The sequence below is a fragment of the Lolium perenne genome, chromosome 2, assembly GCF_019359855.2.
Source record: "Lolium perenne isolate Kyuss_39 chromosome 2, Kyuss_2.0, whole genome shotgun sequence".
Taxonomy (NCBI): domain Eukaryota; kingdom Viridiplantae; phylum Streptophyta; class Magnoliopsida; order Poales; family Poaceae; genus Lolium; species Lolium perenne.
Window position 1 is genome coordinate 305,468,391 of NC_067245.2, and position 15,601 is coordinate 305,483,991.

Here is a 15,601-nt window from a genome sequence, read left to right on the forward strand (position 1 = left end):
GGGTGTGTCATAGATACAACTAAAATGTTCAATGTCACTTGAGTTGGTCCCTTCATAAAACAATATCTTCGGTTGACTACTTATACTAGGAACATTGCCCCTACCTTAAGTTTCATTCTACAAGAGAGTAAACATTGCCCCTGCCTTGGACAACAAGCCTTCGAAATTTCACACATGTTGGCTCAACGTTAAAAAAATGCAAATGTAGCATGAAAAAATTAACTTCAAATGTTGTTCATTTTTTGTTTGGTGATACATGATCTCTAAATAATCAGTTGAGGAATGAAATTTGGGACTAACAAGTGTATTGTTTATTTGCTTTCACAAATCTCTAGTTATACTTTATGCGGGAGGAACTAAAGCTAGAGAACGAACACGAAGATGGGCATGGTGTCACGGAAAAATGTGCACAAAAAAATGAGCAACATGGCCTGCCAGATAGATTCTGACAAACAAACTGTTGCAACGGCACCTGGCGCTATAAAATAGGCAGTGAAACACTCAGTAGACCATCAAGTGCAGCCGGCACACTGTGTAGGACAAACAACAACCCCATGAAAAACAAAACCCCAGTAAGTTTGCAAATATTGGGCTAAGAGGAGGGAGGAAGCAACAAAATCCCGCAGACATGTGCGAGGCAAGAAGGAGAACAACGAAAAGGATGGGGGAAAGAAAAAGATGCAAAAAAATGTAGAAAAACACACACGGTCTCGTGCGAGGTAAGAACCAAGGATGCGAAAAAGTAGGAGAAAAAAATGAATGCAAGAATAGAGGGAAGGAAACATAAGAGAGCGAAACACTAACGAGGCTAAGAAACAAAGCCAACCCACAGCGCAACATGACCAACGGCCTCGGGAGAGAACCATCACTAAAACACATGCAAACTAGTAGGTTAGCGAGGAAGGAAAGTATATCGGGGCAATAAGCAAGTAAGGTAACTGAAGAAGGGAGCACAAATCATTCTGCCACAGACCCGAAGGAGTCACGCAAGGGGAAACCAACCGACGTACCATGTGGATGACATACAAGAGGCCACCTAACAATGAGAATGGAGTAGATCTGAGTATCCAGGAGAGATGTGTTAGCAAAAAATATAGAATAAAGAGTGGGGCAGCAGGGACGAAGAGGGAGCACGACAATATAAGAGGAAACAATTTGGCATCTCAACGATGCGAGCTGTACAAAGAAGCGGTGCGACATGGGCAGAAATGGCGTGGCTCTCCCACGATGTGCACATGGTGAGCAAGCCTATTTCACATGTCTTAGGACCTCTGACGCGATTAGAGGGTGTGAAGATCCTCTTGCAGGGAGAGCCGATCTGGAGCGACTCGTGGATCATCCTGCATACACCACGCAGAACTTGAGCCACCGATATAGGTGGCCAAATGGTTGCAAGGGCCACCAAGGATGGGGATGCAGAAGTCGAACAAGTGAGATAATCAAATCTGGTTGTATTAAAAAAGAAAAATAGTCAATACTTTTTGTCAGACTTCTACATCAAGGAGTGGCCGAGATCAAGTACGCTCTAGTTCGACGCATGTCCGAGACATATCGCACGCCATGGATGGCGGTGGGGAGACGTGGGCACCGTTCTAATGGGTGGGGTGACGTGGGCACCGTTCTAATGCTGATGCATCTTAGCCCACCTATTTCGACGTGGATAGCGTATCACTCTTGTGTGTATTCACTTCGTTCCACAATTCCTGACGCAGATTCAGATGTATCCATTCGCAAAATATGTATAGATACATCTAAATTTTACGATACAAATTATGGAACGAGGAAGTATAATTGAACCAAAGGTATTTAAATTCACACAGAAATTAAATGGCTTGATATTTATTAATTTCTATTCTAGTCAAACAATAAGTCTAGGTAAAAGTTGCTATGCATGATTGTTGTCGCGTAAGTGGCTAATACTCGATGCGTTTTTTCAACTTGAGAGCACTCAAATATGTACGCACTAAACTTTCCTTTAGAAAGCATAGGCGAGAAGAAGTCGATGGAGTAGAGTATAGCGAAAGGAAAATCGAGCACTCCCTTAGACGTTTCCAACATATTAAAGAGAGGTTAAAAAAAAAGAGGGTCAATTAAACCAAGATGCATGTCTCTTTAAATTCGTCAACCCAAACCTGGCCAGCTCCTTTGATTTCTTCACGCAATTTAAATTAATGGAGCCATTCGTGCGTGCCATCATCCGTTATTCGTGCTATTTTTGTCACCTTCGTGCTTGTCTTCCGCCAGTTTCATGGCGACCAATTAAGCCAACAAGCTGCGGAGGAAACTGTTGGATCCGTTTCTTCCTACAAAGCCGCATCACCTCGAGCTCGCCACGAGCCAAGGACCCAGAAACCATTCCCCTCCATGCCATTCGCCAGATCATCCTCACCTGCGGCAACGACGCCGTCGCCGTCGGTCGAGCGTGCGCACGTTAACGAGAGCTAGCACCACCACGCTGTGACGCCGGTTTGTGTCTGGCCGGAAGGCAATGGGGTGCGCCACCTCCATAGAGGCGCGTCGCGAAATGCGCTGGGTGGAACCGGCAGCGGTGGCCGGCCCGCGCCCCAGCCGAAGCTTCTCGCTGCCGTCCGTCGACCGGCAACGGCTGCGGTCCAAGGCCGCGTCGGTGCTGGGCAACCTCGGCCTCGCCCAAGGCCGGCGCTCCGGCGCGACGTCGTGCAAGTACGCCAGCCTGACGGTCGACGAGATCATGATGAAGTTCGAGAGTGACTGCGCCGCCGGCGCGGGGGATATGATTGTGATCGGCCCTGTCAAGGAGATGGAGGCGCCAATGCGGCAGAGAGTCGTCAGGCCCAGCACGCCCACGCGGACGCCGCCCAACGAGCCGGAGGTGATCAACGCGTGGGAGCTCATGGCCGGGCTCGACGACTTCGAGGCGCCGACGCCGCGTGCAGCGAATCATCATCAGCCGCCTGCGCCGACGACGCCGCCGTGGATGCAGGCCGACGCGGACGTGCCCATGGCCTTCGAGTTTGACCCAGAGATACTGTCCGGCTTCCGGGAGGCTCTTGCGGAGGACACGTCCCGGTCCCAGCCGGTCACGGCTAGCTCGCCCACGGGCAATGAGGAACCGGCATCGCGGAAGGTCGCCCACGACGCCAGTGCGTGCACGCCGGTTTCGCCGGCCACCAGGGACATGCCGGAGCTCTCGGGCATCGTCCGCGCCCGCATCAACGCGTTCCAGGAAAAGATCATCGAGCGGAGGGCGAGCAACGGCGGCCGCGACGCGAAGGTCGCGGCAGCGGCGCTGGGGCCGCCGGGAGGGAAGCGGAGGGCGGTGGTGTACTTCACCAGCCTCCGCGGCGTGCGCAAGACATTCGTGGAATGCTGCTCCGTGCGCAGCATCCTGCGTAGCTACGGCGTGCGCATCGACGAGCGCGACGTGTCTCTTCACGCCGCCTTCAAGGTCGAGCTCGCGCAGCTCCTGAAGCCGACGACGGGCAGCGCGCTCCCGCGCGTGTTCGTCGACGGGCGGTACCTCGGCGGGGCCGAGGACGTGCAGGTGCTGCACGAGGCAGGCGAGCTGGCGCGCGCGCTGGAGGGATGCGACGCCGCGCCGGTGCGCAAGCTCGGGTGCATGGAGGCGTGCGCGGCCTGCGGCGACGTCCGGTTCGTCCCCTGTGAGACGTGCTACGGCAGCTGCAAGATCTTCGTCGAGGACGAGGATGAGGACGAAGGCGGCGAGTTCCGGCGGTGCCCAGACTGCAACGAGAACGGCCTCATCGGATGCCCCGTCTGCAGTTGCTGATGTTTTCTTTGTTACAGTGTACCGTAGATTAAAACTCTCCTATGTTTTTAGCTGGTTTGTACTTTGTACAGTGTGAAGAGCATTTACAGAAGAATTTTATGCGGCCAGAGGTTTGCTTAGGCTCCTAATAATAATTGTCTCTCCTTTTATGCGTCTCTATTATTGTTCATACGTAGATCGAAGAGGTCAAATTTTGTTGGTGAAGAGCCAAGGCAGTGAGATGAATTTACTGAAATTGTGTTGATGCTGTAGAACTGCTGTGGCAGAGACTATGTAATTCGGTTCAGGATTCAACCCGAGCTGTGTCAAAAATGAAATCTATGTTTGAACAATCGACGTGGGAAGAACGTTCTGCAGTAAGGTCAGCAAGTCATCACTGAAATGGATAATGAATGAATAAGCAAGGGACCAGCAGAAAGTAAGAAACATGACTGCACGATCACCTGAATGTATTCTGCATAAATAGCTTGTTCAAGCAACATTTGTTGTCTGAATAACCGACAGTTGTTATCTGGCTAGTACAGTACTGTTATTATATACCATAGACAGAATGATGCGTACATATCATACCTTGACATCAATACTAGTGTCTGGACAACTGATTTTTTGCTTAACTGAAACAACTGACTGTATGCACTGCGTGTTTATATCCACTTATTAATTCTGCCGGCCATGAGCAGCCAAATTTTCAGCGGCCTTGGCAGCCCGGGTGAGAGCCTCGGACACCATCATAGCTCCTGCAGAAAAGTAGCTGCTGGTCAGGATGCCGTTTGCAACCTTAACTGCTGTTCTTCCGGTCACACTCGCCACGGTCCTGGTTGTCCCGGATACGTTGTACGTCTCGTCCACTGATCTGATCGCACCATAGCCGGCGCTGACTCTGTCGGTTAGACCGATTCTCTTGCTCAGCTCTGCAGCCTTTGCTGCTGCAGACCCCGTGATCTGGTAGGACTCGTCGAAAGCTCTAGCCTTCGACAAAGCATCCTTGCTGAGTATGTATCCCCTCGCCAGCATCGTCTTCACGACATCCTGAGCCACGGTGAAAGCTTCCTGTGGAGTGGAGTTGAACTGGCATGCTTGATAGTCCTGCAAAATGTTGCAGTGATGAAAAACAAAATGTCAGCTAATGACATTAATGTCACATTCAGATTAGGCTATGTGAAGCTGGTCATACTTAAAAGAGATAATCATTTAATATTTCACGTAAGGAGATAATTGTCTTTCATTTAACAAAAAGTAAAATAAATTTACTGACTGACAGTGTTTTGTTTTTATTTAGTAGTTTTTTTTTCACATATTGCTATTACTGACTTACTATGTGACCAAGAAAGTCACTTGACAGAAAGAAGGTAATGAACAGGTGAAAATTAGCACCATGAATGAGATATACCCTATATACGATTTCCTCCTCGGCCTGCCAAGTTGGCCTGTCCCAGAAATTAGAAGGCTCATCAGGTTGCCAAGTTGGCCTGTCCCAGAAATTAGAAGGCTCATCAGGTTGTCCCCAGCGAGATATGCAGACCGGCTGATCCACAATAGTAGCCCCCTGTCAAAATGCAAAGTGTGCTCAACGGCAAAAAAAAGAGAAAGTACATGTTTGCAATACAATGGGGCTATGTTGAAGAAATAGTCATCTAAATGGTTCAGCAATGGCAACTTCCAGATTACTCAAATTCACACAGATATGGGTTATTTAATTTGAAGATTAGGCCTAAAGTAGTGGATACACAAATATTGGAAAAAGAACACCTGACCACTTTTTGTCAATTGTAAACAGTTACATTTCAGGGACTTCGCCAGTATTAAATCTGAGCTAAACAATTTACTTGAGATGATGGAATGCAGGGGATTATGACAGAAAATTACCAGTACTTGTGTACATTAACATGTAAGATATACCAGACTATCAGTAACTCAAAAGAAAAACCAAAGAACGTATCCTAGTGAAGGAAACTAAATACCACACTGAATGAAAAGATCATGGAATGTTAGGAATCATAGGAACCAGATATGACATTATAAGAAAATGGTCAGGACCATTAGTTTGAAATATATTGCTGCCAATAAAACTTACACTGAGCAATACTGCAGTTTCCAAGGCATAGGGTTCCTTGAAAGTCACATAAGCAGTAGAACCATATCCTCCTGATCTGTTAGTGTAAATTAGTCAGAAAATGGATGATAAAGAGAAACAAATTGAAATAACACGATTTTAATTGAACAATCAGGTTATAATTGGAGATTAAAAATGATCAGCAAAAAGGATAAATATTCCTAGGTCTGAAAGTCTAACAAGCATGGCGTATCTTGAAATTTGCTCACCATGACATCATAAATAGTAAATTGTAACTTATGAAGGGCAAGTAAATATTACCTGATAAGGTCTATATGCTCAATAGGGCCAGAGAATGAGAAGAACTCATGAAGATCACTTTCAGATGCGCTGCTTGATAGGTTAGTGACTTCTACCGTGTATCCCGTTCCACTCATGATTCTGTAGATCATCAAACACAAAGGTTGAGAATTTCCTGCAGATGTGTTACATGCGCTTCTAGTAATTTATTGTGCATATCAAAGTAGTACACTACTACCAGGGATCTACAAGTGCTACTTTAAAATCTATAACATTAAATTATATTTGTACCGGTAATACATGAGCTGCAAACATTATAGTTGATTATGCTGTTCTATGAGAGATGCTTTTAGGGAAATTTGGGCATTTCTCAATTTACTTATTCAATTATATCTTTTTGTCCTACAACTATACAGGCATGATATAGCTGTAAAGTCTACATGGAAATAAATTTTGAAATTGATTTATGATGCTTTCTATCACAGCGAGGAAACTGTCATTTATAGGAACAGACAAAAAATCATAGATTTATTAGCTGGTTCAGCTAAATATATTTAGTAAACAAGTTATATGGTGGTTGCGTCATCACAATAATACCTGGATTACAAAGCTATGGACACTAATATGTATATTAACAGAAGGAGATCTGCAGCAAATTAGCGCAAACAAGGTACTACAACAGAAGGTGACCTGGATAAAAATAGAAATTAACACCATGGAATGGCATTCTCTCCATTTTTTCCTCTTTCTGACCGTGATTTGCTAAATGAAGGACTTTTTAAAAGATCCCCTTGCGCTTTGTGGCAGGTCGAACTTTGCAGTATTGGACTTGATATAAGAAGCCAGAACGGATTTTTTTTTGTTCTTGAGTGTCTATAATGAGTTAAGATTTAAAAGTATATTATATGTTCCCCACAGGACACAGATGGAAATCTGTGACGAGGAGCGTTTTTTTTTATTGTTCCCCACATACTATTATTAGGCATCTACATTAATTGAGTGGTTCATTAGTAGCAGAACATCCAAGCAAGGCATGTACTATACAACTTTATTTGGTGACTTTGGCCCGTGAGTCAAATACCACTGCAAAAAGATTATGGATCTAGAGGAGTCGGTGGTATCTTGTGACGTGTGCAATAGCTTTCCAGCTAACACTTGAGGCTGAAGCTTTTGAGCTAGTTGATCTCAATCTACTACTCCGCGTATTTTTTTATTACGTCGTGTTGCTTTGCTCCTCTGATGCACTGCCAAAAAGATAATTCCATAACTGAACCACTCGTATATGTTTTTTCCTGCCCAAAGTCATTCACTGTTCACCTAGCAGATTCTAGAACCTTGGCAACTAAAACTATCCCCGGCCTAAACAATTCCATGAACGAAGTATGATCATCGTTTGCCGCACACGCTTTCAGTAGAAAACTGTCGCGCTTGACACACGAAGAGGCATCCGATAAAGGTAAGCAGAACATACTGGTATCAGAACCTGGAGCAAAATTGGACAGGACTGAGCGAAATCACGCAAAGGACCAACAGAAGTAGCAAAGCACTCGACACAACGGGCAAAGAAATCGAAGAACTAAGCAGGTGTGCGGAAGCAAAATCCCTACTTCCTGGCGACGGATCATGGCGGCAATGATTCCAACCAATCGAACCAAAATCAGAGGCTTTGGGGGAAGGAACACTTACCGCCCCTTCAGTTCTCTCCTTTCTGGCTCCTCCTCTTCGTCTTCCTCCTGGCCCTCCTCCCTTTGCAATCACGCACGCAGCCTAGCAGCACCACTACCCACCGCAGGAAGCCGCGCGCGCCGGTCCAAACCCCGAAAGATTGGCGGCAGGCAGGCGGAAGCGGTGGCCTTTAGTGCGGCGTGGGGGAGGGCGAGACCTCGATCTCCTACCTAACTGCAACCGACGCCCTTTATCCTGTCTCCCACTCTCGTCAGCCGCGCGCGCGGTGGGATCGCCGGGATGGTCTTCTTCTTCTCTTCTCGGGGGGTGGAGACCAGTCATGGAGGAGTGTGGACTGCTGGTTCGGCCAATCATATCTTCCTTCACATGGACTGCCATGGCTGCCTCAGGTGGCCCGCTCAGATGCCCTAAGGCCTATCCGTCTCCGGCAATGTGCACGTGTGCAGTACATTCAAAGCCCAATGGGCCTCCGCACCACTCTAGAAAATGAGTTTAGATGGGTCTCTGAATGGGCCCTTTTCAAATGGAATACAAAAAAAACTTTTCTAAAATGGAAATCCCTAGGAACAACAATTAAAGTTATATTAACATAGGTACATGAAAAATAGGAAGATCCTGATTGGATGGGCTATAGGCCTATAGCCATTCTTAGTACCAAACTAGCACTATGTCTCCGTGTGTTGCTAGGAAGCCATAAAATGTAAAATGTTAGGTCATTCGGCTGGGAGATCATAGAAAGAAGTTCGTTTCCTACAACCGTTGGATGACTCAGATGATAAGAAAAAGGGAAAAATAAGGAGAGGTGCAAGTGTTGAGGTGTTGGAGAATCCAAAAAAAAAAACCGTGGGCAATCACTATAAGATTTGGAAGGAGAGCCGAGAATTTGCATAAGCATGAATCTCTACAAAAGAGATTTGTGAACGCATTAGAAACTTGCCTACATCGACGAGACAAAGGTTTACTATCTGAACATCGGCCAAGGACGCATGCCGACTTTGGCAGACAAGGCTAGAGAAGATGGAAGGAATGCACAACTCGTGATAGAGAAGAATATAGGATTAATACTTGAAGGGGGGCAAATGACCATTTGACTACGTAGATGGGGCCATGTAGAATTTTTTTAGAAAATACAGGGGGCAATACTCATAGTTTATGGGGGGGGGGGGTGGGGGGTTATCAAAGATTTCCAGCATAGGAGGGGCATGGCCGCAACGCCCCTAGCTCCGCCCCTGACTCATAAGATTTGGAGGACACAATCCATGAGAACGCACTTCCATTGGCTACATGTGGATACGAAATACGCCTTCGTTAAGGTGAAGCAGCCGGGAGACTTATTTCCAAGCAATGGTGTCTCGACCGCCATGGCATATCCTTCCTTGCACACAAAAAAAGAAAGTACAAGCACAAGCAAACAATATTATTGAGAAATGAGACCCCTTCCACTTGATGCCAAAGTCATGATCTGCATCGAGGGCACTGGCTAGATGGCTATGTTGCCTTTTTACCACCTAAAGCGACATCGCTAGAAACATCAAGAATGTTTTGGCACATAAACTGAATCCTTATTCAGACGAGATAACATTTATATTTTAAAAACATCGAACGATGGGTGTTTGGGAGACAATCACGAGGCTGATAATCTGGTAGAATGGCGTGGTCTCTCGTCGTGTTTGAATAAGTAGTCTTGTCGGGTCCTTTATGTTATGACGTGGAACCGGGAGAGTTGGCTAGGGGGAGGAAACTCTAACCCTTAAGATTTTTCTTTGTGCGCGGGTCCAAGGGAATCTTCTAGATCATCTATCACTTACTACACAAGTGAATAACTTGTGCATAGATAGAAGGAATCACATAGAATCCAGGAAAAGGGACATATATAAGCACTCCAAGGTCACAATGAAACACAAGCAACTTAAAAGACATGCAATCTATAAAAAGCTCTAGACGACAAGTCATTTGTAAGAAGTAAGTAGGGTTCTAACCAATAACCACAATGGGAGTCTGAACCTAAATTGTGTCTCTCAGTGTCATTCATCATGGATAATTTATGTCATTTGCAATTCTTGGTCCCAGGTGTAAGCAAATCGCATTTATATCTCCCCGCTCTCTTCTCTCGTGAAGAAATTGACGGAGTTATCAAGCGGCTCCTAGTGGATAAAGCTCCGGGACCGGACGGTTTCAATGGGCTCTTCCTAAAAAGTTGTTGGGATATAATCAAGGAAGACTTCTATCAACTGTGTGACGACTTCTGGGAAGGGAAGATCTCAGTACAGTGCCTCAAAAACTCCTTGATCACTCTAATTCCAAAAATCCTGACACCAGAAACAGGAAATGACTACCGCCCGATATCTCTTCTGAATTGTGTTGTCAAGGTTTTAACTAAACTTCTAGCCGATAGGCTTCAGAAATGGATTATTCGTCTTGTCCACCGTAACCAATACGGTTTCATAAGAAGTGGGACCATCCAAAACTGCCTTGCCCGGGCTTACGAATTCTTGCACCAATGTCATGCATCTGGAGTTGAATGTGTGGTCCTCAAAATCGACTTTGAGAAAGCATTTGACACCGTCAGCCATCAGTCTATCTTGGAGATACTCAAATACAGAGGGTTTGATAGTCGTTGGATCAACATGGTGAGAAACGTTCTCAGTTCAGGGAGCTCGACAGTGTTACTCAATGGGGTGCCTGGGACATAATTTAAATGCAAAAGGGGGTGAGGCACGGCGATCCCCTCTCCCCGCTCCTCTTTGTAGCAATGGGTGATGTCCTTCAATCAGTCATCAACACCGCATGTGCAGACGGTGTCCTCCGCCTACCCATTCAGCAACCGGCCTCTGAAGGCTACCCAGTAATCCAATACGCAGATACCATTGTAGTGCTTCCAGCTTGTTCAGATCAGTTGCGTGCCATGCAGGAGATCCTCCAAGCGTTTGCGAAAACCACAGGACTGAAAATAAATTTCAGCAAAACCCAGCTCTACCCTATCAACATCTATGTTGAGCGGGCAAACGCATTGGCCGCGGAGATTGGATGCAGAGTGGGAGTGATGTCGTTCACCTACCTAGGGCTACCTATGGGAACCACTCGCCCAACAGTGGAAGACTTGATGCCAATGGTTTGTGCGGTGGAAAGGAGACTCTCCAGTACGGCCCTCTGGCTCACCTATGGTGGCAGGCTAACGTACGTCAATTCTGTGATAACTCCTCTGGTTACGTTCGCCATGTGTACGTTGAAAATTCCTATAAAAATCTTCGAGTTTTGTGATAGAGCTCGTAGACACTGCCTTTGGAGGAAAATGGTGGACGGTGAAGAGAAGTGCCACTCGCTGGCCTCTTGGGAGATGGTGTGCCAGCCAAAAATCAAGGGAGGGCTCAGCGTGATGAACCTCAAAGTCCAAAAGCAAGCTCTATTAATCAAACTCATGGACAAATTCTACAAGTGATGTGACTTCCCGTGGGTGCAGCTTGTTTGGACGGCTTACTACGACAACTGTGTTCCACATGCAAAACCAATCTGCGGCTCATTCTGGTGGCGCGGTGTGGCCAAGATGATGAATCTTTATCGAGGAATCACAACTTGCAAGGTGAGGGTTGGCGACACTGTCCTACTCTGGAAACATCCCTGGTGCTCCCCTGTTCTGTCTGAAGCCTCGGCCAGGCTCTTCTCGTTTACAACCTCTGAAGATGTCTCGGTGGCGGAATTCGTCGGCACACAGGACGCTGCGGTGCATTTTCAGCTACCCCTATCTATAGAGGCACACGAGGAGCTGGTCCAGCTACAAGAGCTCTTCAACAATCATCAGTTGGATCCTATGACCCCGGATAGCTGGGATTTTGTCTGGGGAAGCTCTAAGTTCAAAACCAGAGACTTCTACGACTTCTGCTTCAGATATATTCGCCCACCCGAATACATTGCAATGATCTGGAAATCCAAGTGCATGATGAAGCATAAAGTCTTCGCCTGGTTGATGCTGGTTGACAGAATCAACACCCGTGACATGCTAAGGAGAAGAAACCTCGATATTGGCACGAACTTCTCTTGCATGACTTGTGACTCGGGGCAGGACGCGACTAGGAACCATCTGTTTTTCGGCTGCGGTTTCACCACTGACTATTGGGCAGAGTTGGGTCTCACCTGGAACACGAACCTTCGCCTAGAGGATATGATAGCTGATGGCAAAACCACTTGGAGTCGTGCTCTCTTCATTGAAATAGTCATCTTGGGCGCGTGGAACATTTGGAAGATCAGAAACAAGAAGCTGTTTGAGGGGGTCCAGCCGGAAATAGTCACTTGGAAGAGACAGCTACGTCAAGACTTGGAGGTGCTTGGGTACAAGATCAAGGATGAACATAGAACTCATCTTCTCTCTCTGGTTGTTTTGCTCACATAAAATGTAAAGGGTGGCGTTTGCCACCCCCCCCTCTGCCTCTTTTCTTTGGCTTTGCCGTGTAAACCCCTGTTAGTCTTGAAGCACTCCTTGTGCCCCAGGTGAGATCTTGTTATCACCAGAATTTGACCGAATCAGAGGTGGGCCGCGATCAAGATGGGCTTGAAGAATATACATGGAAGAATATACGTGAATCGGCCTTATATGCAAAGTTTGGGCTAGTTTGCCCTTGTATCTGTAATATAGTAGGATACGTGTCGGTTAGTTAGAGTTTGTTTCGTGCACGGTGGGGATTATTCCCACGTTAGAAAGTCTACGGACTATAAATATGTATCTAGGGTTTATGAAATAAACAACAATCACGTTCACCACAAACCAATCTAGGCGCATCGCCAACTCCCTTGTCTCGAGGGTTTCTTCCGGGTAAGCATCATGCTACCTAGATCGCATCTTGCGATCTAGGCAGTACAAGTTTATTCGTTGTTCATGCGTTGCTCGTACTGAAGCCTTTTTTATGGCGAGCAACGTAGTTATCTTAGATGTGTTAGGGTTAGCATTGTTCTTCGTATCATATGCTGTCGTCGTGCAACCCTTAGACATCTAGCCGCCCTTACACCTATCTTAGGTGTAGGGGCGGCACCCCGCTTGATCATTATTCAGTAGATCCGATCCGTTACGATTGCTCCTTGTTCTTCAAGGATTAGTTTAATATCTGCAATAGTTAGGCCTTACAAAGGGTTGAAGGATCCAGCGGCACGTAGGGTGTAATTTGCTAGCCCTAGACAGGATGTTCCGGGGATCAACTTCGTGTTGGTTTTTAGGCCTTGTCTAGGATCGGCTTACGATCACCGTGCGTGGCCGCGAGGCTCAATCACGAGTAGGATGTTCCGATTATGTGGTGAAAACCCTAAATCGTAGTAGATCGTTTTAGCTTTATTCTGATCAAGCAGGACCACCATATATTCGTACACCTCGTGCGAATCATGGGTGGATCGGCTCTTTGAGCCGATTCACAGGATAACCTGAGAGCCGATCGAGGCTCGTATTTAATGTTTACGTGTATGCCATGCAGGAAACTAAGCGAGGCATCATCCATCACCTTCCTGACCAGGTATAGGTCAGGTGGCACGCCCTTGCACCAGCATCGGACGTGCGTGCCGAATCTTTGCGGGCCGTCGCTCGGAGGGACCAGGGCCAGCCGCAGCCCTAAGTTGTTCCCGGCTCTACTGTGTTGCCCGTCGCTGCTCGCCGGTGGGTTTCTGACCGCAACACATTCTGGCACGCCCGGTGGGACAGTCTTCGACATCAACCACATCGCCATCTACATCTGAGATGGCGGACGGCACTCCAGTCACGTACGAGGATTTGACCGAGGAGCTCAAGAAGAAGTATGACGAGGTCAAAGCAATCCTCGAAGCCGATCTCATCGGCTCTTTTCACAGAACCCGCTCACATGGCATCAGGTGGAAAGGGTTCTCACCTGAAGGCGCGCTCGATGGAGTGGACCTGTCCGCCCCGTCAGAAGAACGCACCAGGTCCCTGCGTCAGGAGATCAACTACATGGTGGCTCACTCGCTGCACCGCCATTCTGAGAGCCTGGTGAACACATTGGAGCGTGTCGCTCTTCGGGTGATCCAGGAAATCATGAGGCATCAGTACTCTCCGTCAGGACCAGCTCTCGGGACTTACCAAGGAGAGATGCCACTCCAGTCCCGTCCACCGCTGCCATTCGCGTTGGCAGCACCGGAAGTGCCGAATTCACCGGCATACGTCGTCTACAAGATCGGTGGTGACCCTAGCGACTACCAGTTCTTGCATGAGGCGCCTAAGGAGATCCCTCACGGTTACACGTGCACATACGTGCTGATCGCTGCGAATCGGGCGCTCACAAACCAGACTGCAACAGCAGGGACTTCTGGAAAAGCAGGAGGAACTTCAGCGACAGATCTTGAGAAGCAGACGTGGCTAGCTAAGTATGCCACTCCGACAAACCTCCAGAGCCCAGCTCCTGCAGTTGGCTCAGAGATGGAAAAGCAAGCATAGCTGGCTAAGTATGCCACTCCGGCGAATCTTCAGAGTTCGACTCCTGCAGCCAGCACCGCGGATCAAATCAGTACGATCCTGAGAGACCAGTTCGGCATGGTGCCGAAAAGGAGGACAATCGGCTATTCCAAGCCGTACCCCAACGAGTACGAGTTGATCCCGCTACCACCCAAATATCGGCTTCCTGATTTCTCCAAGTTTAATGGATCAGATGGTTCCAGCTCCATCGAGCACGTAAGCCGATATTTGGCACAGATGGGCACGATCTCAGCGGCAGATGAACTGCGTGTGAGGTTCTTCGCACAATCCCTCACGGGATCGGCTTTCGGGTGGTACACATCGCTGCCACCAGACTCAATCCGGACGTGGAAGCAGTTGGAAGAGCAGTTCCACATGCAGTATCACTCAGAGGCTTCCGAGGCCGGCATTGCCAATCTAGCACAAGTACGTCAGAAGCGTGGAGAAACTGTGGCAGAATACGTCCAGCGCTTCAGACTTGTTAGGAACCGATGTTATTCGGCTCGTGTGACTGAAAAAAAAGCAGTCGAGTTGGCAGTGGTGGGCCTTGCATCACCAATCAAGGATATGGCCTCCCAAGCAGACTACCCTTCATTGGCGCACATGGTTCAGAAATTGTCGTTATATGAACAGCGCCACCCAGACTTGTACCAGGACAAATTCAAGCGTGCGGTAGTCCTGGTTGAGGCAGACGAAGACGAAGGCTCTGCGGGAGATCAAGAGGTAGCAGTGGCTGAATGGACTCGGGGGGCAACCCCCGTGTCCTGCAAATGGGTTAAGCCACCAGGTCCGCCCAGAGGGTTTGATTTCGACGTAACTAAAACTGAGCAAATTTTTGACCTCTTACTTAAGGAGAAGCAGTTGAAGTTACCCGAAGGCCTCAAAATCCCCACGGTACAGGAGCTGAACGGAAAGCCATACTACAAATGGCATAACTCGTTCTCCCATACCACCAACGACTGCAGGGTGTGGCGTCAGCAGATCCAAATGGCGATAGAACAAGGACGTCTAATTTTCAACCAGTACGCCATGAAGGTCGACACCCACCCCTTCCCCGCCATTAACATGGTGGAGTGCACTTACCCTGAAGGGTGCCAGCCAGGATTCTCGTTCAACATCAACATGGTAGGACCTGGACACCACTCTGGTAAGAACGGAGACGAGGGCAGCTGCTCTCGTAGCAAGGACACAGAGGAGGCCGCTCCACGCGATCGGCTCCGTCACGATGGCAAGCGCTACATCACAGAGGGAGAAGTGAAGAATGTAAGATATCAGCGACCTCTCTCCGATCACTGATGCGTGTGGTTGGCACGTCCGTTGGGAACCCCAAGAGGAAGGTGTGATGCGC

General features: G+C 47.7%; 2 protein-coding genes across 2 annotated transcripts; one reads left to right on the top strand and one right to left on the bottom strand.

Annotated features, from left to right (window-relative positions):
- Nucleotides 1–2,381: 2,381 nt before the first annotated feature.
- LOC127336952 (uncharacterized protein At3g28850) lies at nt 2,382–3,924 on the top strand. Its single transcript, XM_051363817.2, has one exon. The coding sequence runs from the start codon at nt 2,489–2,491 to the stop codon at nt 3,767–3,769; it is 1,281 nt and encodes a 426-aa protein (XP_051219777.1). The 5' UTR covers nt 2,382–2,488; the 3' UTR covers nt 3,770–3,924.
- Nucleotides 3,925–4,188: 264 nt separating this feature from the next.
- Nucleotides 4,189–7,948, bottom strand: LOC127336953 (binding partner of ACD11 1). Its single transcript, XM_051363818.2, has 5 exons — nt 7,809–7,948; nt 6,144–6,263; nt 5,844–5,919; nt 5,160–5,315; nt 4,189–4,855 (listed from the first exon to the last, which is right to left on the bottom strand). The coding sequence occupies exons 2-5, from the start codon at nt 6,257–6,259 to the stop codon at nt 4,427–4,429; spliced, it is 777 nt and encodes a 258-aa protein (XP_051219778.1). The 5' UTR covers nt 6,260–6,263; nt 7,809–7,948; the 3' UTR covers nt 4,189–4,426.
- Between the last annotated feature and the right edge of the window lie 7,653 nt (nt 7,949–15,601).